This window comes from Varanus komodoensis, unplaced genomic scaffold (genome assembly GCF_004798865.1).
Source record: "Varanus komodoensis strain SLA01 unplaced genomic scaffold, ASM479886v1 scaffold1, whole genome shotgun sequence".
Classification (NCBI taxonomy): Eukaryota; Metazoa; Chordata; class Lepidosauria; order Squamata; family Varanidae; genus Varanus; species Varanus komodoensis.
The window spans coordinates 98890089-98914137 of NW_025335268.1; the positions used below are offsets into that span (position 1 = coordinate 98890089).

The window sequence follows — 24049 nt, forward strand, 5'->3', positions numbered from 1 at the left end:
GATGGATCAGACAGAAATGCCATTCCATCAATCATTAGGAAGCACAATATTAGACCGCTAATGAGATGTCCAGGAAATATATCTTGGGGTACAAGCCTAAGTGCACCTGCTAATTAAGTCATTGCACCATAACCACAGGTAAATATTAGGGAGAAAGCAAGTAAAATGGCAAAGAAGAATTGAAGGAGGTTCTCACCTGGGACACCAGGTGGGCCTGGAGGTCCAGCAGCTCCTGGTGGGCCTGGAGGTCCACGGAAAGTAACTGTTGATCCACTATCTGAAACACAGAGAATTGGTAAATCACGTCATGAGAAAAGATTGCATGATGGAGGAATAAAAGCAACCAGCTTTTCCTGTAATATCTGCAATGCATACCTGTGGAAGTAACTTGGCCTGGTGCTCCAGGTTCACCTGCAGAAATACAAAGAAAAGATGTTACTAGGCCTTCTATTGCCAATGTGGTGAATTGTGGATAATATGTTTGTGATGCCACTGAATGTCTGTCTCATTCAATTCCTACTCAGAAGTATTGTAATTACATAAGATTGACAATGGATGACACTAATGGGATTGCGGAGGCGGCATTCATACCGGTTGCCCCACTGTTTTATAGATACGTAGACCTCAAATTAACTGGGCATGCTGTTCAGAATCCAATATATGCATCTGATACTGGAAAGGATGATTTTGGAGCACTCCTGAGCTCTCAGTAGCATTCCGTAGTTGTCATTGCCCCATCTGATGCTTGCATTGGAAACATTAGTGGCTGTCAGAGTAGGTGATGAGGGGAGGAACTCTTCACCACTCCTCTTCTCCTCACCTTGGTTCATTCATCCAAGCTTCGACAGTGCTGCTGCAAGAGCATCGAGAAAGAGTAGCATAGTCCCCTTTGCTAAGCAGATCATAGAGGTCTGTCCAGGAGCACCCATTTATCCACTGGCCTAGTTAATGTGATTCTTTGCCTGCTTCTTGGAGAGGAAGAAGGAAGTACCACCAAGCAGAGCCTTTGTGTGATCAGGAATTTGCACAGAGGGCCACTCTGCGGCTAACCATGCACTGGACTAGAATGTATGAACAAGGACCCTGACTACAGAAAACATGGAAATCCAACAAGCATTCAGACTCACCTTTAGGTCCTGGTTGGCCTGGATTGCCTGGGAGCCCTGCAGAGAGTTAAAATGACCGTTCAGAATGTATACTGTTGTACTTTGTCAACGTACAGTCGTCCAGATGTTTTGGACCACAATTCCCTAATGCTGGCTGGGGCAATAGGAGTTGAAATTCAGAACATCTTCAAGTCGGGGAAAGTTACTGTTTATCATATCGTTATAAAGCTGGATCATATGGGGTCATGTATATTAATCTCCTTCATTAAAATGCATGGCAGTTATTCATACATGCACACAACTGCAGCAAACAACTGGCATTTGTTTCATGTAAAGTTATTTTCATTGCTGTGAACTTTTTTCTGTGTTCCAATATCTAAAAATGTAATCTATATGTAAATCCTCAGAGAGTTTGATTAAATTTAGAATGCATCATTTGGCAGATAGAACCACATGAAAACTCATTTCCTATAATTATGGGATAGCCCCTGAATTACCAGGCTGACCACCCACTGAGTTTCCATAGTCAGAAGGTGCAGGTGACCTTATCTTCATGCAATTACACCCAGTGCTTGATAAGAGAGTACTGTGCAGTTACCAGTAATAATTTTCCATCCTTTGCAAGTCCACATGCTTGGGAAATGATCACTTGGGAATCACCCCACTGAGTAAGCCCTCAAGGATTGGACTGTAAGTTTTTTTTGCCACATGGCAAAATCATACCAGCCACATGAAAAACAAAAATGACCTCTTTTGCTGTACTTGTTGACCAATCTGATGAAAAAACCTCCTTGACAATCATCACCCACATTACATTAGTGCTTGACAGCAATTACTTGAGTTTGTAAAGAGAAACAACATTTACCACCAGGTAGGGAAAGCACCTGTAGGACACACAGGGCATTGGAAAACATCTTTTGGATCTTTGTATTTTGTATTTCTAAAAGTGTGGCATTTGTAAACATTGTTGTCAGCCTTGTCTCAACCTAAGCTCTAGCACTGCACATCCTCTCAATGAGGTGCAAAATGAATCCTCTTTGCCTGCTCAACCAAAATCAGCATTTTTGAGCATCTGCCTATTCAGTGTTAAGCATTTTTGTCTCTTTCCATGTAATGTTTTACCTGGTGGGCCTTGTGGTCCTGTGAGACCTAGGGAAATAATGACAAAGGTGTGAAGAGATTAGGAATTGGTCTTTTGGGGAAAGACAGGTAGATGCACAAACAACTTATGGCTGAATACATTTATTGCCATAAACTTAAGTTTCAACAAAGGACGGACTGGCAGACAGACAGCATGTGCTCAGCAGATTCAATGAGAACATTTATTTATTTCTCTCCACCTCTCAAGGCCATCATCACCAAGTCCTTCTTCCTCTTTGTGATCTTCACTGCAGGCAAGCTCTTCTGCTGCCAGTCTTGTCTTTCCTTTCACCACCTTGCCCAACACTGCTCCCTATTACTAAGTATCCTTTACACTTTTATGTAGGCATTGCGTGTGCTAGCTATATGACTTTGCCACTTATACCTTGGTGTTTGCTATCTATACAGGTGATGGGGAGATGAATGTCTCCAAACACCCAGGGGAGCTGGACCATCCCCTTTCCTCAGGTTTCACTGCATGGGTTCACATGTAACGGCGACCCATTGTGGTAAATGCCAGGCATCTATCACCAGCCATGGTTACTGTATTCCCTCCCACCAGCCTCCTTCCCTCTCATTCCTCCTGGAGGCATTGCTGCAGCTGTCAGGTCATCTCCCTTGCGCAAACAACCTGAAGCACAATGGGGGATGGGGAGCTGATCAGGGATCTCTGGAGCAGGAGGCAGGGGTGTCCGATCCACTCTGTGCTGCTGCCCCATTCGCAAATACCATCACTGAGCAGATTGCAGGCTCTTGCCTCTTCACTGAGAGCTTTCAGACAGAAGGTGGAGGAGGTGATCTGCTTGGAGGCACTGCCCTGGCTCCATCATTGTGGTCGCCCCACTGAGCTCATGGCCGACCCTCCCACTGCATGCTGGAGCAGCTTACTCCAAAGCAGGGACTTGGAAGGGAGGCAGTGGGCTTGGTGATCAAGTTGCCAGTTCCCAGTCAAGTTAAGCCACACAGGCAAGAGTTGGAATGGCAGGTAAAGGCAGCAATGCAGCAATGATAACTGGTTCTTGCTTCCCACCCAAGAAAAGATCTCTTAGGCAGGAAGCAGGAGTGAGTGGGACACCTCTCACAGCTGTTCCAAACTGGGGAGTTGTCAGTCATGCTTTCAAGCCAGCTGCTTAGGAAGAAAAGTTCAGATGACACAACAAACAATCGTGGTAGGAAGAAACCCTAAGATTGTTGTGTCTTATCATGGTTGGCAATCATGACAAACCACAACGGATGGTCACCTTAACTAGACAACAACACAGCAGTGAATGCTAACCATCAATCTGTTCTGTTGTGCAACCAGTCAGTTGTGAATTTGCCATTCCTTTAATTTCAAGACCCTATTAGTACAGTGGAAGAAACAGCCCAAGCACACACATGCACTTTTACATATTTTAAGGATGATGACACCTCCCCAGTAGTGCTGTTTACATGCATTCAGGCACCAGATTGCAATCCAGCACCATTACCTGTTCCAAAATTCATAGCAATCATATCTTTTCCACCCTAACTCATAGCTCACCCTTGTTTACATGGACGTCCTCTTTCCTTGCTGACCCAAACTGTTCCATCCCCATTCCTCTCCTGATGAGAGTTTCATGTTCCTTCAAGGACAGCACCAAGATCTGGCATTTCATTTACTCAATTAATAGGTTCTTCCTCAGCTCTAGTCTAAAGATTACTACTACAGAATGTTTATATGGCAAAGATGCAATCTCCAGATTTTCCAGGACAATTCTTTTCCTTAGAAAATAGGCATTTTAAAATTTATATTGAATTACCTGGCTGCCCTGCATCTCCAGGAGGTCCAGATGGTCCTCGTAGGCCTGGTATTCCCTTAAGACCCTGCTCACCTAAGAATAATCAAGATGTAAAGAGAGTATTAGCATTTTCACTTTATGCAGCAGTAATGCCCACTGAAATTCAGGACTGGTCACATCACTGGAACTGCACTATGTCTAAGTGAAACACTGATAAGAATCCATAGTGAATGCTTTCAAATGTATTTAATTCCATAATTCCATATTGGAGAAGTCCTAGCTGAGGAGCCACAGTGTTTGGAAGAAACTCTATTACTGCGCCTTGACACCCCCCCCCCCGACTCCATTCCTCACCAACACCAATTTCCTGTTGGTTGTAATATTGCTCCCAGTCAGACACATTTCCCAGCAAGGGAAGAGTGGTCTGTAAGAGAAACTCTCGGGGAGGGATTGGAGAAAACATGTGTGTGTGGTTCCCAATCCCTGAGCAAGCATCACAGTGACCCGTGGGGCCACAGCGTTGTGCACCCTGGAAAAGTATGGTACTTCCCCGCCCCCATCTGATCCTCTGCACTGAGTAGCATAAAACAAGGCATTAAAAGATTATGTAAATGTGCCTTCTGACAATGATTTATTCACTGAATATGTATGTCCAGGTCCATTTGGTGTTATGTTTCTCATGCTTTCGTCTGCCACGAGAAGAAAGGAAAGAGCAATAGTTTACCTCTGTGGCCTGGGCTTCCATCTGGGCCAGGAGGACCTGTAAAAGCAGAGGAGTCTGTTAGTTATGGCTGAAATTGCTCCACAGTATCTATTTATTTGCTCAATGCAAAGCTAAACAGATCATTTTAAAGTCTTCAGTGGAATTGTTTATACTGAATGTACACACACTGTCTAACTCTTGGCTGAACCGATACTGACATTTATTGTCTGACAGCAGAACACATACTTATATTCTTGCTCCACAAATGAGCCATTCACACATAACCCTAAAACATGCACATATGTAGACCAAACCTCCTCCATTTGCAATCAAGGGAAACACCATATAGTGAGCTCTACTTTATTCATTTCTTTGGTCCATCAGATTGTTTTCAAGTCCGACTCTTATGTTCCAAGAGTTCTAGAGGCTGTGTGGCAGAAATCTTGAAATGTCACAATACTATATTGCTACTCACCTGCAGGTCCTTTAGCTCCTGGTTCACCTGGAGGCCCAGGCAGTCCTCTGGGACCTGGCTCACCTGCAAATCAAACCATCAGAAATGGCTTCAATATATGTCCATAAATGTCTTAAGTGATAGCAGCAAGTATGAGAAAAAGAGGGGTGAATTATGTAAACCCCTTCCTTTACCTGACTATTTAACTTCACTTAAATATAACCATTCAGACAAGCAACCTGGCTGGCTCTATACCTTAAGCTGTGCAAGAGCCTTTCAGTATTTATGAATGTGAGGTTGACCTTTGCAGCAGATTTGGTACTAAACCCCATCAGTGCCTGTGTCACTTAGAGGCTCTGTTGTAGCTGGCATTTGACAGAGGCCCACCTTGACTCCACACCTTGCCAGGATGCTGCTAGAGGCTTGTTGATGCTTGGTTCTGTTGTTTTAAGCCCACATGATGCGGACAACATGTATGCCAGATCTCTTCTCAAACTACTTCAGCTTGAAGACCATGTTCAGTTTTGGAAGTGCTCCCAGGAGCCATGGTGGGCTGAGCCAAAGGCAAAACCACACCCCACAGTATATTTTAGCTTACAATTCTTTAGCCCAGGAAAGAAAACATGGGAATGTTGGGAAATCACCAAATGATTGGAGGTCAGGGAAAAGGGTGGTGCAGCCAGGGAGAAGGGGCATGTCCCTTCAGGATACCTGGAGATTCTAAGGAGTTGAATTTGACCTGTGAGCCTGAGTTTCAAAGCTCCTAACTTACATTATCACTGTTATGAAGCTTGCTCAACAGTACTAGCCTTGTCTACTAGTGAGCAGATGGTTGGAAGGAAGGAAGATGAAGGCAAAAGGATGGTCTCTACACCATGCCACAGAACTATGAGTGAAACCCCTCAGACTGAGGCGTTGTGCCTGAATAAGAAATTGCAGCCAAGCATGTTACTGAGGCCACTCTGTCTTTTGAACAGGAAGAACACAGAGTTCTCCTTAGGATGAGGGTGAAGCCCCTCATTGCATGCCTATCCTCAAGGTACTTAGTCCCTATGGGCAATATTGTTGTTCATGTGATATCATTTCAAAATCCCTGATAATTTTATACATACCTGTAAGACCCCTAGATCCTTTCTCTCCTGGATCACCTAAAAGGAAAATGTGGAGACAGAAGAGTTAATATTGTGTTAATATTAACTGAAACTTAACAACATTTTTCCATCACAACCAAAAAACCTTCCTGACTGAGGTCCCCACACATGAGTTTCATTGTGTGGAAGGAAACGTCTACTAGGTGTTGAGAAAGTACTTCCAATGGACTGACGTACCTTTGGGTCCAGGTGCTCCTGCGGCTCCCCTTTCACCTGCGTGACACACAGACAATGGACTTAAGAAAGAAGAACACTGGAGGGAAAACATTATTCCACCATGGAGGGAAAATAACAGTGAAGGTAGTCTAGTGTCCACTTTCCTAACTAAGGAGTCCTCACACTCAAGATGTCCTAAATTCCCAAAATAATCTGAATGTGGCCAAGATGGAATCCGCAAACAATAGAAATGAACATGCTTGATTCCATCCAGTTGTCACAGAGGAAGAGAGTGGAAGTGGTTGGCCCTGCTGATAGATCATTTGGCTTCTTCCTGCTTGGCTTGTCATGTGACTTTAAAAACTACAGTTTGCCTATTTTCCTCTTCCCCTTTTCTTTTTATGTTGGGCCTTGTGGATTATAATCTCGTGGACAAGCACTAGCCTCTTTCAGTGATCTTAAGTAAGACACTCCAGGAGATTTTTGGATAGATAGATAGATAGAAATATTAATCAATATTATTCAGAAGCCTTTTCACCAGCCGATATACAGAAAAAAAATAGTGCATGCCATTTGGAAGAATGTACAAGGCTCTATCCCCTTTTCTTTTGTATTGCTCCATGCATGTATACGAGTATATACAAACACTCAGTTTTTAGAACAATCATTCTCACAATTATGTATGTTCTTCATGTTCTTTGTTTTTAGCTTCAGGAAATGCTGCCTTGACCCTCCTCAGCCTGGTGTCCTCCAGATGTTTTGGAATACAACTCCCATCACACCCAGTCAGCATGGCCAATGGTCAGGGATGCTGGGAGCCATAGTGCTGAATGCCTGGAGTGCACCAGGGTGGGGAGGGTTGTGCTTTGAATGCACCCCAAAACTGCAATTCAGTAGCTGTTTCCAAAATATTCTCATTCCTGTCACCTCAAATGTGTAGGCTTTGAGTCATACCTTTAACACCTGGGCTACCTGGTTCACCTCTGAATCCTTGCATTCCAGAAGGACCTACAAGAAAAGCAAGATCAGAAATAGTTATGCAGGTGCTAACTTAGTACATTTTTTGAAAGACAGAAAAGAAGTCATATTCTCATACACACACACAAGAATGGATGAGAGAGAGAGAGAGAGAATAATTTTATTTCTTTTTGTTGGTGTAGCTTTACTGCTAAGGGCTAGGCTGATGCAATGTGCAGATGCTGCCCAGTTACAAGACCATGCCTTACTGTACTTTACAATATGCTACACCATGAAGGCAAGAGACTCACCAGGAGGACCATGGGGACCTGGAGAACCCATCACACCTGGGAAAGGAAACGTTGCAATGTTTCAGAAACTTTGGGATCATGGGACTGAAATATGAGCACCTCATGGTGCAGACTACTACTCGGTTTGTATGCAAAAGAACTTATTTACCTTTAAGACCCGGGATACCTGGTGGGCCTGGAGGTCCTGGTTCTCCAACAGGACCTGCAGAGTAAAATGTAAGAGAATTCTATTAGATAATGGGTTGAAGCCCAATTCCTTCTGTATTGTTTCTGCATCATATTAAATGGGTCCCCTATGCAGTGCCACGGTTTGTTACTATGCAAAGTACTAGCAAGTAGGTGCATCTCTCCTTGATCCTAGAAATGGAATGCTGTTCCTTCACAAGGTTGCTAACTAGAGATTTTGTGGTCCGCAAGGCCCACGTGCAGGATAACTATTTAATTTATATCGGTAAATGACCCATAAAGTGACTAACAACAACAAAAAGTGCGAACCCCAAAAGGCAGGCAACCCTAGCCTCCCTCTGCAGAGAGTTCTCAGGAGCAGCCAGAAAGAAAGTCCTCTGTCACTAAGAAGCTCCAAGCACCCCCATGATGGTGGCGACGTTGAAAGAATGGCCTCCCCTAATGATCTGAAGCCTGGTTGGGCTCATAAGAAAGAAAGCAGTATTTCAGGTCGCCTGGCACCATGCTGTATAGGGTTTCATAGATTATAATCAGCACTTCGCATTATGCCAAGCAAGTGACAGGTGGCCAATGAAGCTGTTTTAACAAAGGGACGGCATGCTCCCCGGAGCTGGCTCAGGTCAACAATCTAGCCGCAGCATTCCAAACTAGCCAAAATTTCTGAACAGATTGCAAAGGCAGCCCCATGCCGAGCATGTTGCAGTGGTCCAATGGGATGTGTGACTGTGGCCCGATTAGGCTGTAAGGCCGTAGCTCTAAGTTAGGCAGTGCTGCAGATTGTGTTTTCAATAGTGTTTTCTAATTCCCTCTTTTCATAACTTCATCCCTTAAATCTGCCCATAAGCATACATTGGAAGGCACCCAGAACTCTACAGACAGATAAGGTATTGTTCTTCCTGCCACAAAACAAAACAAACAAAACAAAACAAAACAAAACAAAACAAAACACACCAGATGGCTTTCTTTTATTGGATCCCATTATTCATTTGAATGACTGAGTGTTGGCAGCCCACATCTGAGTATCTGAATGGGATAGTCTTGATTTCCAGCCTTGAGGGTACCCGTGATTAATGAATAATTAAAGAACAACAGGCAGTGCATTATTTGGAAACAAACTAATCAGTTTTGGCCACAAGGCCCAGATCTCTTGACATTTATGTCACTTAGACACATGCTGTCTCTGACATTCAGTTTATGTAGGACAAAGAGAATGTCAAAAGGCCTACTGAGGGCAGAGCAACATGCCCCAGAATTTTCTGCAATGTTCAGGGATATCTATCAGACACTCTTTGACAGACAAGTTGATGTGGAAGGTATTCTTAAACAGAGAATCTTTCATAGTCACTGATACTATCTTTGCAGAATCCTAGGGAAAAAAAACCCTTCTATTCAGAGGGAACCCTCCCACTCCCAATACCTTTGTAACTTCAAAGACATAGTCACATTATGTAGGAAAGTGGATCATAAATTCATTTCTTATCCTTTCACCTTTCTGTGCATTTCCAGGTATCCCAGGCTCCCCACGAGGTCCTTGCGGTCCCTCACGCCCTCTTTGCCCCATGGGACCCTCCATGCCAGTTTCACCTGTATAAAAAAAATCAGTAGCTCAGGAACCAGGTTTCAACATCGGACATGTTCTACATGTGTATGCCCATAAACATGCACCCTCAATGTAGCCTTCTAGGCTGCAAAGGTTATGCATCCCTGATATATAGAGGTAAAAGAGTTTGAACAGTCTGAAGTTTCCACAGTGGTCACATGTTCCCCTTTACAGAAGACAGTTCTCTACTGAAGGACTACTAGAAGACTATCCTCTAGTTTGAAGGAATCCTATTTGAAGGGTTATTTGTACTGTGTTTATTTATTGTATGTAAGCCGTCCCAAGGCTCATAAGAATGGGACAGCATACAAACAGTGTAAATAAATAAATAAATAAATAAATAAATAAATAAATAAATGGGCTGTCCACTCTAAGTCTGCTATATAAAACCATCAGAAGAAAAAGGCAGGATTTGAAGTCACATTAACAATGCCCAGATAGTAAACTGAGCAAGGCATACTTGCCTTTCACACTATTTTCAATTTGAACTCCATCACTTCTAAATTTCTGTCTATACCTATAAGGTGGCATGGCATTTTTTCAACTTGTTGTCCTCTTTTCTGATGCATTTCCTCCTTTCTGTAGATACTTAAGTGACCCTAGAAGTTTCCTCTGCTAAGCCAGTGAAACGACTGGCCAGTTCTGCTTACCCTTGCTGCCCTTCTGTCCATCAGGTCCAGGGTGACCTTTCGGACCTGGAGGACCTGTTAGAGAGAAAGTATATTAAAGAGAGCTTAGTTGTGCCATTTTCCATCACTCACATTTTCCGCATGTTTTGCTTTCTCTGTCTTCCTCTATGTTTTATTCAGGCACAAGGTTGTATAGCAGTACAGTGCAATTAGTGATGAAATGAGTCATCCTGTTGGACCTTTCTAATTTAATATCTCATAATCCTTGCTCTGAAAAAGCTGCAAAAATTGCTACAAAGTGCAGGAGAGGAGGATGTCAAAGGACCTGCCTACTTCCGTCAGCAAAGTCTCATGAACAATAAATGCCTCATGGAGAGCAGCTCCAAAACTCCAGAAGAGGCGTGGGTAGTCTACATTTGTAATGGTAGTTGTAATGCAGCCATATTTTCCATTGAAATGGAACCCTTCACATGCAATGTGGTGCTTGGAGCCAAGCAACATGAGCAGCCACGCACCCGGAACAAACGCCCAACAGAATTTTTCCTGAGGAAATAGCTTTCCCTTTCCAAGGGGGATATTTGGAGCACAGAAGGATGTGAGGTGGGGCAGGAAAGTGCTCAACCCTTTCTACTTCCCAGCCCCATGAAGATACAAACACTTATAGTATTTGCTCTCATTTAGAAACTCCTGTTGGAATATGCAGCTTTAGGGGTCATATGAACCAGAAATGCTATGAACAGGGGAAAAGGCGTAAGTACCAACTCCTCTGTGGCCCCACTTCACATGGCTCCTTCATAATGATATAATGATACATTTACATAAAAAATGCCGCCACCACTGGGGCAGAGAGAGGCAGGGAGATGTTGGATAACAGAAATTTGGGGGCCACATGGTTTGTACTACACGCCCACAAATTAGTCTGTTTCCCTTTGGTACAGGGGAGGACCATGAGACATTACAGGTATTAAAGCAAGATTCAATTTACTGTGCAGCAGCTACTGTGTCTGAAGTAGGAGTGATTTCATTGTGTCCTTTGCCTCAGGTGGCAAAATGTCTTGGGATGGCCCTAGCCTAAAATAGCAGAATTCTCCCTAGGAGATATCCAGAAAGGGCTCTTTCTGCCACCTTTCTGCATTAGCACCTTTGAAACCTACATGCAGGCATCAGCTTAAAAACAAAGGGGAACAAGTACACCGTCAGGTGAGCTGGGACGAAATTAACGCTGCAACCGCATGCATACTTCCCTGTGAGGAAGCCTCAAGTGAACATTGGGACTGAATTCTGAGAGAACCTGCATAGCATCGACCCATAAGATTAGAGCACATGTCATTTTAATGACTCTAGTACTGCTTGCTTTATGTGGGGACTTTAAGTCAATGGAAGTTAAAACCCTTTTTTTCTAAATTCTAACTTCAAGAAGGAACCATTTAGTTCTTGGGACAGACATAATAGTGTCCCAGACAGTTGGAAAGACCACATACAATTGGGTTTGGTATTGATTCTGCCTACCTGGTATGCCAGGGAACCCTTGCTCTCCTGCAGAAACAAAGAAACAGAGTTAGTGATGGAAATTGTCAATAGTGACTGTTGGTTCTTTCTCTTTCAACCAACTGGGGACTGCCATCCCTTCCAAAAGCCAAAGAGGAGCTTTATGCCTTTCCGCACATCACCACTGGTAAACTTTGTGACATGACTCTCTGCCTGTTCATGAGGTTTAGCAAACTGCCTCCTGGTGAATCAAAAATCCTGTTTGCATATTGCAAGAGCAGGAACTCTTCATCCCAAGAACATGAATGAGAAAGTGAATAAGGTCTCTCATGGAATTTAACAACTGACATATCCCACTAATTTGGAGGATTTTATCTTCAGTGTATATATTTCTTCTCTACTTAGATTTGTTAGTGTATTGTACCAAGCTAGCTCTCCAGTAAAATAGACTATAGAATTTCCTAACTTCATGTCATACTAAAATGGTTGGTATGACATATACCAATCTGCTTACCTCTTTTGTTTTAGGAATTGTTGTCTAATATCAAATATTAGATGACATGGGTGTTTAGATTACTGATTCTTATTTTTTCTCATTCTTTTAAATATGCCCAGTTAGAAATATCTGTAAAAGTTTATTGCCTCAACCTGGTTGTATCTGGTAGCTATTAAAGTTTCATTACATGCACATATTCGCATGTACATAAAGAAAAGGCATCCAAGATCCACACTTGGCAAACACGTTTGTGGAAGCTTTTGTGAAATTATTCTTGGTACTCCTGCCCAACTGTGTATTGGGAATGGTTTCCCTTCATGGACCACCATGACTATCTTTGCATTTTAGGTGCTTTGGGAAGAAACAAACTGATGATATCCCAAATATGTTGGTGCTGTGGAAATCTGAACTCACCCTTTGGTCCTTGTGGGCCCATATCACCTGAGCAGGGGGGAAAAGCAGGAAAAGAAAGTCATGGGAAAGTTTGCTTGTTTCACTACTTCTCTCTAACTCCTCACACATAGCATGAATTTTCAGTTCATTAAAGGGAAAAGGCAGCTCATTAGTTGAGCTGGCTTATTCTCTATGTCACCTTCCTTTGTATGTTTTTTTGAAGAGAAGTATATTTTTCCTATGATTTCTCTTAATTTTAAGCAAAAATTACACCCATTGTATAAATTTACAACTTTTTGAAAATGGATTGAAATGGTTATCATGGCTTACCACAGAGAATCACAAGAATATATAGTATTTTAGGTTCCTTTAAGAATGACATTTCTTGGCCAAGAAATGTCATCTTTTGCTTTTCTTTTATTGTGAAAGAAATCATGACAGATACTCTTTCAGTTATAGGAGAACCATGAATGAACAATGAAAGAGATTTCTGTAGAATACTAAAAAAGAAATGTGCCAAATGGCTACCTTTTTGTCCTTGCAAATAACCTGTAAAAGAAAAGAGAATAATAATCAAATTTCCATTGTACAAACAATGCCAAGGTATTTCTGGTTTAATGCTATGGTAGAAGGCAGTGCAATTAAGTGGAAGAACAATGAATTCTGGAACCGATTCAGCAGTCATTCTTTGCCTACCTCCCTGCATTACACTGAGGTTGTATGAACATTTTATAGGATGCTTAAGAACAATGAATTGAAATGGCCTCCAGGGGGGAAGCTTTTAGGAACCAAATTTGCTCCTAACTGCTCTAGGATAATGTCTGCTGATATGGCAGCATTATTAAAGGGAAGAAGAATCTCAAATAACCCAGGGAATAAACACATCTCCTCTGATCTATATTCCTGAAAAACTCTAGAAATAAACTCATTGGTCTTGAGTAATGGAAACCAAAATGCAGCATGGGGCCTTGGATTAGACCTGAGAAACCTGGTGGTCAAAGGGGTTCCCTAGCACTTCCTTACCACCCTCAACCCAGGTTTTGGCCCCTTGTTCTACGCAGAGGTGGCCAGGCTTGTTCAACAGAAGAACCATGTACAGTAAATGTCAGATGTTGGAGAGATACAAGTAGGCACCTGTGGATGGCAGCAGTGGGCAGTGACTGGCAGGGAGCCACAAAATGAACTCCAGGAGGCACATACAGCTCCTGAGCCACCTCTGTTCTAATCTCTTGCTTGGAGATTATAGCTTCTCTAACCTAAGATGGGGCTCACCCATCCCAGAGCAGAAAGATATAGCCATATGCCCAAGGAGACAGAGAGTGCTTTTCTCTGTGTGGAGAGTTTGTTGCCTTTTAATTTCTCATTCTCTCTCTCTCTCTCTCTCTCTCTCTCTCTCTCTCTCTCTCTCTCTGTGCATATGCGCGCATGCATGTGTGAGTGAGTGACTGAGTGAGTGAGTGGGGCGGATGGTAAATAGGAGCCAGTGTGGTAAAAGGATTAGAATATTGGAATGAGGAGATCGGCTGTAGTCCCAATCAGTCATGAAGCTCACTGATGACTTTGGACAAGTCAAGACAACTCTCAACACAACCTATCTCATAGGGCTGTTGTGAGGATAAAATGGAAAGGAAGAGGATCATGTACACCACCTTGTGGCTCTATAGAGGAAAGGTGGAATACAAATTCAATAAACAAACAGGAGCCGGTGTGTGAGAGAGAGAATGAGAGAAGTATGGTGCAAGAATGGAGGAAAGGCTCAGAGAGTAACTGGCTTGTAACACGACCTTTTGTAGGCTGGAGCCTACATTAGATGGCACTGCTTTGTGTATCCAGTGGAGCAATCCAGTTTCTGTTGCAATAAAACTGAGAAGCCGTTAAGATACCACAGTGATTGAATAGTATTTTTATTGCCGTGACATCCTTATTCCCCCCCACTCCTACACACACACACACGCACACGCACGCACAGAGAATTTGCTAAGACTCCCCTGTGGCAGTGGGAGAGAAAATAACAGAGAGCTTGCAGCAGTACCAAAAAGAAAAAAAGAGGGTGGGGGGGGGGACAGAAGCAAAGTTAAGCACAGTGGCTAAACCAGTACAAGTGAATGTGAGAAAATATCAAAAGCATAATACATCATAGAGGGAAATGACAATTTGTATTAGTTTATGCCAGCCCGAGAATCCCCGAGAATTGGAGAGTTTCTAATTCTGTGCAAAGGTTTACTAAACAAGCTGGTGTGGGAAGGATGGACCTAAATTCATTATCCAGTTACATGGCATAAATACAAATCTTTCCTTTGGAAAGGAAGAGAGGAATTAAGTTTAGGCTCAACTCTGCATTATTAAGCCTCTTTCCCCTAATGAGCAGTATTCCTACTTTGCTTGTTTCATTTGCTATGCACTTTTTCAAAACCCTTCATTTGTATCATGAAGGCAGTCTGACTGGACAGCTTTAAGAAAATTAAGACTTCAGTTAGAAAGTCTTTGTCCTGTTCTACTTAGAAGGAAGGGAAGAAGGCCAGTCACAGCAGTTAAGAACATTGCCTTGGGTTGACTCCAAAGCCCATGTCATCCAAGACTCCAGTGTTTCCCTCCACATTAACTGTGTTCTAGAAAATGCAACAGTAGCCCTGAGGAATTCAATAGACTTTCTGGCAAGTTCATAATTTAACTGCCAAATTTCATGGAATTTGGTGAACTTCTTACCTTTATTTATCTCCTTATCTAGCCTGTACTTCATTAACGCCCACAGCTTCTCTTCATTCAGATCATTTGGTCCTGCTTCAAGTCTGCTATATGTCCCCCCTTGGACATCTTTCTCATTGTTAAAGTACTGGAAGCTGCCTTGGGATTCAAGGTTCTCCACACGGGATCTTAGCCTCCTCACTTCCTCCGCTGAAAGGAGAGAGGGAAAAAAAACAAGAATTAAATTGTCCTTAGTCAAATCTACTTTCCTCTATTTGCCACCAAGAAATAACACATTAGTATCAGTATTATTACATTGCATTTATATACCACCTTTTTCCCTTTTGTGAGGAACCCAAAGCAACTTGCATAGTTCCCCAGCTCATTCTTATTCTCATGACTACAGCCATCTGAGGTAGGTTAGACTGAGTGACCAGCCCAAGTTTATCCAGTGAACTTTGTGAGGACTAGAAACCAGAGCCTCCATGTCCCCAGTATAATACTCTATTACACTACAGTGGTTCTATCTCTGCCTCTATCCTGCTTTCCTAAAACAATAATTTTATTGAATTATTGTTGTCAAATTGAGTGGTGGCAGATCTCTTAGAATCAACTTCTTTGAAAGACACGATCAGTCGGCATTTGTAAGCAAATACCTGCTCACATATTTATAACCACAGAGACATTTCTGCCAGGGGACCCTGCGTTATGATAATGTGACGAGCCAAGCAGCCCAGATTGCTCAGTCTTCTAGCTGTGCTGAGACTGTATAAATAACTTGAAAGGTTCTCATTCAGACAGGAGAGTTTCTTCTATTTCTCACTGGGGAAAAGATGACAGTCGAATCTCCTTTCTCTGTTTATTTTTGAAAAACTGTGCCTGGCCCTGAAAACAATTCTTAAACTTTCACCATAACACGTGGTTTACGCTTCCTAGCCATGGTTGCTTTGATTAGTCATTTGCAGGGGACACCTGGTCATTCTGTAGGTATAACCCAGCCCACTGCCTGTTCAGCCGGAATCTCTTACCCAGTGCAATAAGCCCAAACAGTAGGCCAAGGAGGAACAGCCAGGCCAGGAGCAAACCTAGAAGCCACTTCCACCAGCTACAACAGGAAGCACAAGGACACCAGGCTGGGGCCGCACCTGCCCCACCACATCCATCATCACCTCGAACTTCTGGAGTGAGCAGAGACAAGAAAAGTCAAGGCAGGTTAGACATTCAAGCATGACAGCAGCTTAGGCAACAGGGAATTCCAAAATACCCTAACAGGTGCTTATTCACCTTTTTTCAATTAAAAAGTAATAATTTCAAAGTCCCAAGTCTCAAAATTTTATTAATATCGTACCTGAGTAATTCAATATGGAATGGAAACTATTCTTAAAGCCTTCCAGGGAAGCAGAGAGCTTTTCTTGGCTGGAGGTATTTAAATCAAGGCTGGACGGCCACTCAGCAGAGATGCTTTAGTTGCATTCAACATGAGATTAGATTGGATAACCTCTCGGGTCCTTTGCAGTTCTGTACATTATATCTCCAGAAATTGTGATTCTACAACTTCTCCATACAGCACCACTTTGGCCTAATACCTCTTACATTTCGGATGTCTGTGCTTACATTCATCCTAATCCGCTTTCCATCACAGTGACCAGCTAAAAATAGTTATATTTTTTTCTCTTGAATCAAGGTTTAGCTTCCTTTAGTCTACCCTCTTGCATCAGGCATAGGATCTTTATTCCTCCAAATTTTCTCCACATTATCTTTATCTTTTTTAAAAATGTAGTATCCCAAACTTGGTAAGAAATGATGTCATATACCTATTAGGATCATGAGCTGTGGGTGGAATGTCCCAATTTAAATCTCAGCCCAGAAAGGGGTATTAAAAAAATCAAGCTTTTCCAAGATGATTCAGAGTTTCCTCTGGGGAAACTCTTTGACATCTAAATTAAGAACATTATTACTTAAGGCCACAACCTTATACACAGTCTCCTTGAACTCAATGGGATTTAATTCAGAGTAGATTTGTATCAGGTTGCACCATACATTAACTTCTTGCTTTTTCAACAAAAGGTCTGGTGGCACCTTATAAATAACACATTTATTCTGCTTTAAGCTCTGATGGACAGTATCGATGATGCACCATGCTAGACTAAATGTATCATTGTTGTATACCCTGCCCTTCTGCCTCTTGCTCCTTTTACAGATATTATTATGATGGTATTACATTCACACAATCCCTTTATTTAGTTGGGCTCATCTTGAAGGTTCTATAGGACTGTTGATTCTGCAGCAACAGACTAACTCTGCTTCCCACTGCAAACAGCTTACATTTTGCTTTCTTCTGCAAAATGGATTTGTTCAATTGTGCAATCACAAAACTGGACCAACCCAGACCCCGTGGTATCAGTGTTCTAATTTCTAAAAGTAAGAATGAGCTTGAATAAACACTGAGTAACGAACAATGGTGAACAATCATCAGGGAGATTTTGGGAAGAGATACTCTGAGCTCAGCCCATTTACATCACGCTGCTAAATGAGCTTTTTTGCAGCTCATGTTTAATGCAAAGAACCTCTCCAGTGCAATTCCCAACAGACTTTTCTATAGTGCCATATTCTTTGGATTGTAGCTGTTGGAAAGCAAGTAACCAGAGCCACATAAAGGAAGTGTGTGTATGGCAAAGTTACCCTTTATGAATAACTTCTTATTGTAAGGTATACATTTTACTGAACAATATTTGAAATATGTTATTTGCACTTCCCCACTAAGGAAAAACTACCCACCTGCATAGGTGGCTTTGTCCTTTGTAGAAACAGATTTTAGTCCTCCTATACAACAACAAGAACAAAGAAATAACTTCTGCATGCAGTCTCATTCTTTGTGCTAAGAGAAGTTTAAGCCAAAGCAGCTGCCAGTCCAAACAAGGGCCACAAAAATAGCTTCTTTAATAGTTTTATTGTTCAGTTACCTGAGACGCTGCTTTGCATTTTTCACCATCAAGGGGCAGGAAAAATATTGTAATAGTTAACATAATCTACAATAGCACTACAAAAAATGAATATGGAAACCCCAAAACAGGAAACTATACTTGCAAATAACCTTCAGATACATAACGTTGAAGAACTGTAGGGGCATTTCCCCTTGCAACAAGGAATAACTGTAAAAACCAAAGTCACAAAAAAAAAAAAAAATGTAGAGGAACTCTGAAGTAACAGTAGAAGTGAGGTGACCCAGAAGTGAAGTAGTCCTGAATAGCTCTTGGAAGATTTTAAAAGTAAGTGAAAACTTGCCCTTGATAAAAAGGGACTTGTCAGGAACAGGAATATTCTAATTGCTTCCTAGCCATGATTTATTTCTCCTGTGCAAAAGAGCAGGAGAGTGGGGAGAAAGGACCAATGCAGCTCTTTTATCATGTATACATTTCAGAAGTCAAAACTGGCAGGCAGCTCTGAGTATGTTTCCACAGTAAAGAGTCATGCACACAATTTTCAAACACGATAGTGCACACAAATGTACACAGTTATTTCTATGCCTATATAGGAAACATTTTTTCTATGAAGTAGTCCTACATTTCCACATCAAGGCAATGAATAAAAATATACCGTTTGATTCTGATTTCAGGTAGGAATCTCCAGTATAAGCAGCATTGGCCTGCTTGTCTTTCTTTAGGGTGTCTTCAGTATAACAGCCTGTGGAGGACCCAACAAAAACCTTGTTTGCTGCTAGCTTAACACAGACTTCATTCTCAGCTTGTGTTTCAAATCTTCCCTCGTTCTATTGGCATATAGTTAATATATACATTGAAGCAACCATCTGCATTAAATATGAATCCACTCTGCTGGGTTTACCAGCACACAAACACAGATCACCAACTGTTATGAATTTAAAAGCAATCTGTGGGACCCTGAGAGATGTTGTCAGCCCAAAACTTTCTTGGACAGCAAGGCTGAAATAGCTCTACACATGAATAACTGCTGCTGTTATCTTATCAGAAAGGCACAACGAGCAGAGATGTAACATGGAACAGCAGCCTGGAAGGACTATCCACATAACCACTTCGGCATGAGCAATAAATCATACAGTCTGCTTCCAAGTTCATGGCACATTGGTGATGTTTCTCCTTATTCAACCCACCGCTGCAAATGCTCAGAAATTGCACACAGCAGAGGATATGCATAGGTGTGAGCTGGTACATGCAAAATTGCCCAGCCCTCTTCTTAGGACTACTACACCATTGTGTGCAAAGGTCTTGTTGGCACAGCCAAATCAGACCTGTGCTAACTTCATCCTGGGGGCAGAAAGGTGTGTTATAAATAAAATTAAATTAAAAAAAACCTCGCACTCACACTGACTGGCAGCAGTGATGGTTAGGCAGGGAGCTACCATATGGTAGATAGCATCTACCTCATGGGATGGGGCTCAGTTAATGCAATAAAACCCTCAAAACAAACAAAACCCTCCATATATGCATATTCGAATCAGTTCCTATATTACCACAACGGCACAGGGACAGCATGCTAAACAATATTCTGCATGAAGGAGCCATGCTATTTTCCCATGTGTACATTGTTGGACTAGCCCAAAACTAGATCCTTGGGAAGCAGTGGCTTCTACACTGCTGTGGTAACATCTGAGTTGAGTCCAAGTGGTCAATTTGTGCATTAGGAGGAAGAGAAAGGAAACAAACCTCCGCTGAGCCCAGCGCTGGATGCACTGAAAACTTTCCCATTGTCCTTGGTCATGATCAACAGCTCCATCTCTTTTTTGGGAGTGACATTCTCTTTCTCTAGGAGCAGGAACTTGCAGTCTTTGCGCAGGAAGTCATCATGCTGAGATCCTGTGGTGGCGGCTGCTGGGGGACATGGAAATGGCGGAAGGTAAGGAAGGAGACAGTGGCAGCCTACGAAGTATGCACTACCCTACAAATGGGTCTGGTTCAAGACATTTTGCTTCTTGTAGTGACTTGCAAGATGGCGCCTCTCCTCATTCCATGTGTAAATCTCAAGCAGGCTGGCAGTGGAGCATGTTAGGGGGTTGCACAGCATTCTGAGAGCAGCATGGAGTCCTGTCCTCCATTAGTTTGTAACCAGTCCCTGCCCCAAAGTATCTGTTGCCTGAGACTCCCATCTCACTCTGCCTAAGGGTACAAGCAGCCCCGTCTAAAATGTTTTTTTCCAACCTCAAAATAGAGTTTGGAGATTTGAGGTCTAGTATTCCACATTTAGGGCATAGGATTAGACATATGCTCTGCTGAGCTGGGAGAATGCCAGATAGGCCACTGCCATGTCCCCTGTGCCAGCAGACTGCCCCAGGTAGCCAGAAGTAATGGCTGTGCTGGTAGATATTGGCCCTGGCTTATCTGGAGAAGGTTGATGAGGTCCTCAGGCTGGGTGCTTGTGTGCTAAGTCTGGCACCTGGTATTCTGGAACAATTCCACAGAGCTTTCTGGACTCTCTTGGGAGAGACTTCCTGGGGTCACATACTGGGGACATGGCCACATTGATGCTTATGTGTGCACTGAGGGAGGGAATGCTGCTATCTTGCACACAATCCCTAGTCCAGCTGAGATGAGTTGGCTTCTTCTGTTTCTAGGCGGTGTGGGACATACAGTCTCTGCCCTGAACTGTGGGCTGTGGCAGTGTTTCCAAAGATGCTGGCCTTTGGTGGACACTTGGTGGCATTCTAACATTTTTCTTCCTTCCACCTTCCAATCTCCTCGCACTGGATGATGGGGAACTTGGAAAATAATAGGAACTCCGTAATTGCCTTCAAAGGCCAATTGCAATCTTTCCCAAATGTATTGGACTACAATTCTCATCATCCCCCAGAAAGGGATGATGAGGATTGCAGACCAGCACTTTTGGTAGAGGATTTGGGAAAGATTGGCTATAGTGCATATCAGGCATGCAAATAGAAAATAGCTTTGTCTTTGATTTATTCAACAAGTCTTTGTCAATAATTTTTCTGTGAAGATAATCCAAACTCTGTGCCACACTACAGAGGCTATAGATATGGTTATGCAATAAGGTAGCGTGATGTAAATCAAAGCTTGCTACACTTCAAAGAAAACTGCTGCAGCACAGGCATTAGGGAGAAGATGAACTAGTTCTCCAACTGCCTTCAGATAATTTTATACTTAATTCCAAAATGCAAGAGCGGCATCTAGTGGATCATATGGTTGACAATGCCCATTGATAGGGCTGTCTTGCTGCTCAGCCATGTGGCTTAGCAGAAGGAGAAGCTGTTCCAGGCAGCATAATAAATGTTCAGCTTTACAGGAGAGGCGCATATTTTCTCCAGAGGAATTGTTCCCAGAGGTTTTTCCACAGCTGTCAGTGAGCCACCCAGAAGATCCCAAGGCAGCCTCACAATCGTCTTTAAAATGGTTGTTAGATGTTTGTTGCTGGGAAATCAGTGGATAGGGTCATCCCACTAGCACAAAGGATGCTGTGCCTTTAAGTCCCAAATATACCCGGCCGGGGTGTGGGGGTAGGATCTGAGCAAAGTTGCGCTTGCACAGCGGGTTGCAGATCTTAAGTTTAAAGGGCAGTTTGCCGGCACTTGTGCAACTGCTTGTGCAATGGGAAAAGGCAATGGAGCTTCCCTGGCAGAGCAGTTTCTGCTACTTATAGTATAGTGGCTTTAGGCTGGTATTTCCCCACCAGATAAAACTACTGTGATGATTTTGTGTCACAACGGAAGTTGCACAAATATTATGGTTGCCCATGAGCCAGCACACGGAACAATGCCATGGAGCAGCCTCCGTCTTTTTGAACATATGCCCAGTCTTAAGCGGTGTTCCCCTGTCTATCTTTTTCCTCATTCCATCCTAGGCCTTCTCTTCTCATGCACGACTGCTACAATATTAAACAAAACCCTCCATCTGTGGTGCTCTGTGTAGCATTTACAGGGACTGGATGGGTTGCCATGGGGAGGACAAGGCAGCGAAGTTCACTTATGCCACCCTAGTGGTTTGTACTTAAATATGGATCAAATCTGATGATTTAACCAAGACATAAAAGACTCTTCTATTCTGTCTGTCTTCACTCCTCTATGATAAACCAAGAAAGACAAACAAAACAAAACGCACACGTTCTGTCTGGCCCAGTCTGGTATCATCAGTCGGTTGATGACACACAGCTCTATGTCTCCTTGTCATTGTCCGAAGGCAAGGCTGTGGCTGAGCTGAAGTGGTGCCTGGCTGTGCCAATGGACTGGATGAGGGCTGACAAACTGAGAGACTGAAATGCTGTTGGTGGGTGGCTCCTTTTACACCTGTTCTAGGTGGGCTCACACTCCCCCTGAAGGAGCAGGGTCATAGCTTGGAGGTGCTCCTTGATTCACCTTTGCCACTTGAGGGTCAGGTGGCATCAGTGGCCTGGAGTGCTTTCCACCAGGTTCGGCTGGTGGCCCAGGCATGCCCCTTCCCAGACAGGTATAGCCTGGCTTCAGTAACCTACGCTATGCTAATTTCAAAGTGAGATTACTGCCATGCACTCTGCGTGGGGCAGCCCTTGAAGAAGGTTCAGAAGCTGCAGCTGGGGCAGAATGTGGCAGTCAGACGAATACCTGGAACCCACAGGTCAGAACATGTAACACTGCACTGGCTTCCTGATCCCAGTTCAAGGTGCTGGTTTTAACCTGCAAAGCCTTACATGACTTGGGACCACAATATTCCTTAGAACAGGTTTTGTAACCAAGATCAGCTCAGACGCCCCACTCAGCCTGGAGCCTTCCTCCAAGGGTCAACTCTGCAGGAAGTGTGGAGGTTAAGACAGCCCCCAGAGGCTTCAGCGGGATCCCCTTGTGTTTCACAGAGCCATTTTTTGCTCTTGTATATTTTTATCATCTATTTTTCGCTGTTTTAAACGTTTTATTTTCTTCTGATTTGATTATATTTTAAATTGTATTTTTATCAACTTTTTTTATGGAGTGTTGTAAACTGCCCAGCTTTAGCAGCTCCCTGTTTCAGCTGTGGGGCAGTATAGAGAGAGATAGACAGACAGACAGACAGACAGACAGACGGGAAATACACAATTTCTCAATTGCATGGCAAATATGTACTGCTACAGAGTGCATTCTACCAGTTCTGTAGAAATTCCATGACCTGTGAAAGGAGAGAAAGACTCACCAGTTGTAGATGAGGTAGACACTCCAGTGCTGGTCACACCAGAGCTCTGCATAGTATTTTTCTTTACTCCATATGCTGCTGCAAGAAAGGGAGAAAGGCAGGGGAAGAGAGAAGACATTTTCAACTCACAGTTGCTCAAAGCCAAAAGGCGCAATCAAGATACCTGCTTGCCCCAGCACTGGGAACACCAAACAAAATAGCAGAAAGCATATATTTCTAGGAAAAGGCTCTGAGAATGAACAAATGACCATCGATCCTTTTCTGAGATGTTGAAGGGTTTCACATTCATTAGCCCACTAATCATTCCAGCCACCTGCAAGGTTGTCAATATCACTGGGGGAGTCTGGTGCTACCAGCACAGCTCAGGCATGATGCTTGCTCTCCCTTCTCTGATAATCACGCCTGAGTGTTTGAGCAGGTCCAGTATGAGCCTGTCTTCTCACTCCCATTTTGGCCAGCTGCTCTTGCTCCTCGTCTTATTTCTCTGTGTTGCTCCCATTGGCTTGCTCGACAGGCAGAGAGCCAGGCAGCAAGTGGGTGGTGGTACCTACTGCCCCTTCTCGTCATCACTATTGTCTGGGCCAAAGTGAGAGGTAGGGGAACATGCAGGTTGCAATGGTGAAAAGGACAAGCAACTCCATGGGGCATTTTTCAGGGGGCCCTTGCTGGGGTGGGGGCCCCCAGTAGGTGCCCAACCATGCTTCCCCT

General features: G+C 43.2%; 1 protein-coding gene across 1 annotated transcript in view; it reads right to left on the reverse strand.

Moving 5' to 3' along the window:
• The window catches only part of COL17A1 (collagen type XVII alpha 1 chain), a 65378-nt gene that overhangs the window by 25969 nt on the left and 15360 nt on the right, over positions 1-24049 (reverse strand). Inside the window, exons 12-34 of the mRNA XM_044450299.1 lie at positions 23342-23416; positions 19898-20062; positions 18813-18899; positions 17994-18038; positions 16244-16393; positions 15237-15425; positions 13055-13079; positions 12552-12592; positions 11663-11689; positions 10175-10228; positions 9406-9508; positions 7887-7942; positions 7739-7774; positions 7425-7478; positions 6492-6527; positions 6276-6311; positions 5185-5247; positions 4731-4766; positions 4028-4099; positions 2229-2255; positions 1128-1163; positions 376-411; positions 197-277 (exon numbers count right to left, since the gene is read on the reverse strand). Of these exons, the coding sequence (XP_044306234.1) occupies positions 197-277; positions 376-411; positions 1128-1163; positions 2229-2255; positions 4028-4099; positions 4731-4766; positions 5185-5247; positions 6276-6311; positions 6492-6527; positions 7425-7478; positions 7739-7774; positions 7887-7942; positions 9406-9508; positions 10175-10228; positions 11663-11689; positions 12552-12592; positions 13055-13079; positions 15237-15425; positions 16244-16393; positions 17994-18038; positions 18813-18899; positions 19898-20062; positions 23342-23416 (1530 nt within the window). The remainder of the gene's footprint in view (positions 1-196; positions 278-375; positions 412-1127; positions 1164-2228; positions 2256-4027; positions 4100-4730; positions 4767-5184; positions 5248-6275; positions 6312-6491; positions 6528-7424; positions 7479-7738; positions 7775-7886; positions 7943-9405; positions 9509-10174; positions 10229-11662; positions 11690-12551; positions 12593-13054; positions 13080-15236; positions 15426-16243; positions 16394-17993; positions 18039-18812; positions 18900-19897; positions 20063-23341; positions 23417-24049) is intronic.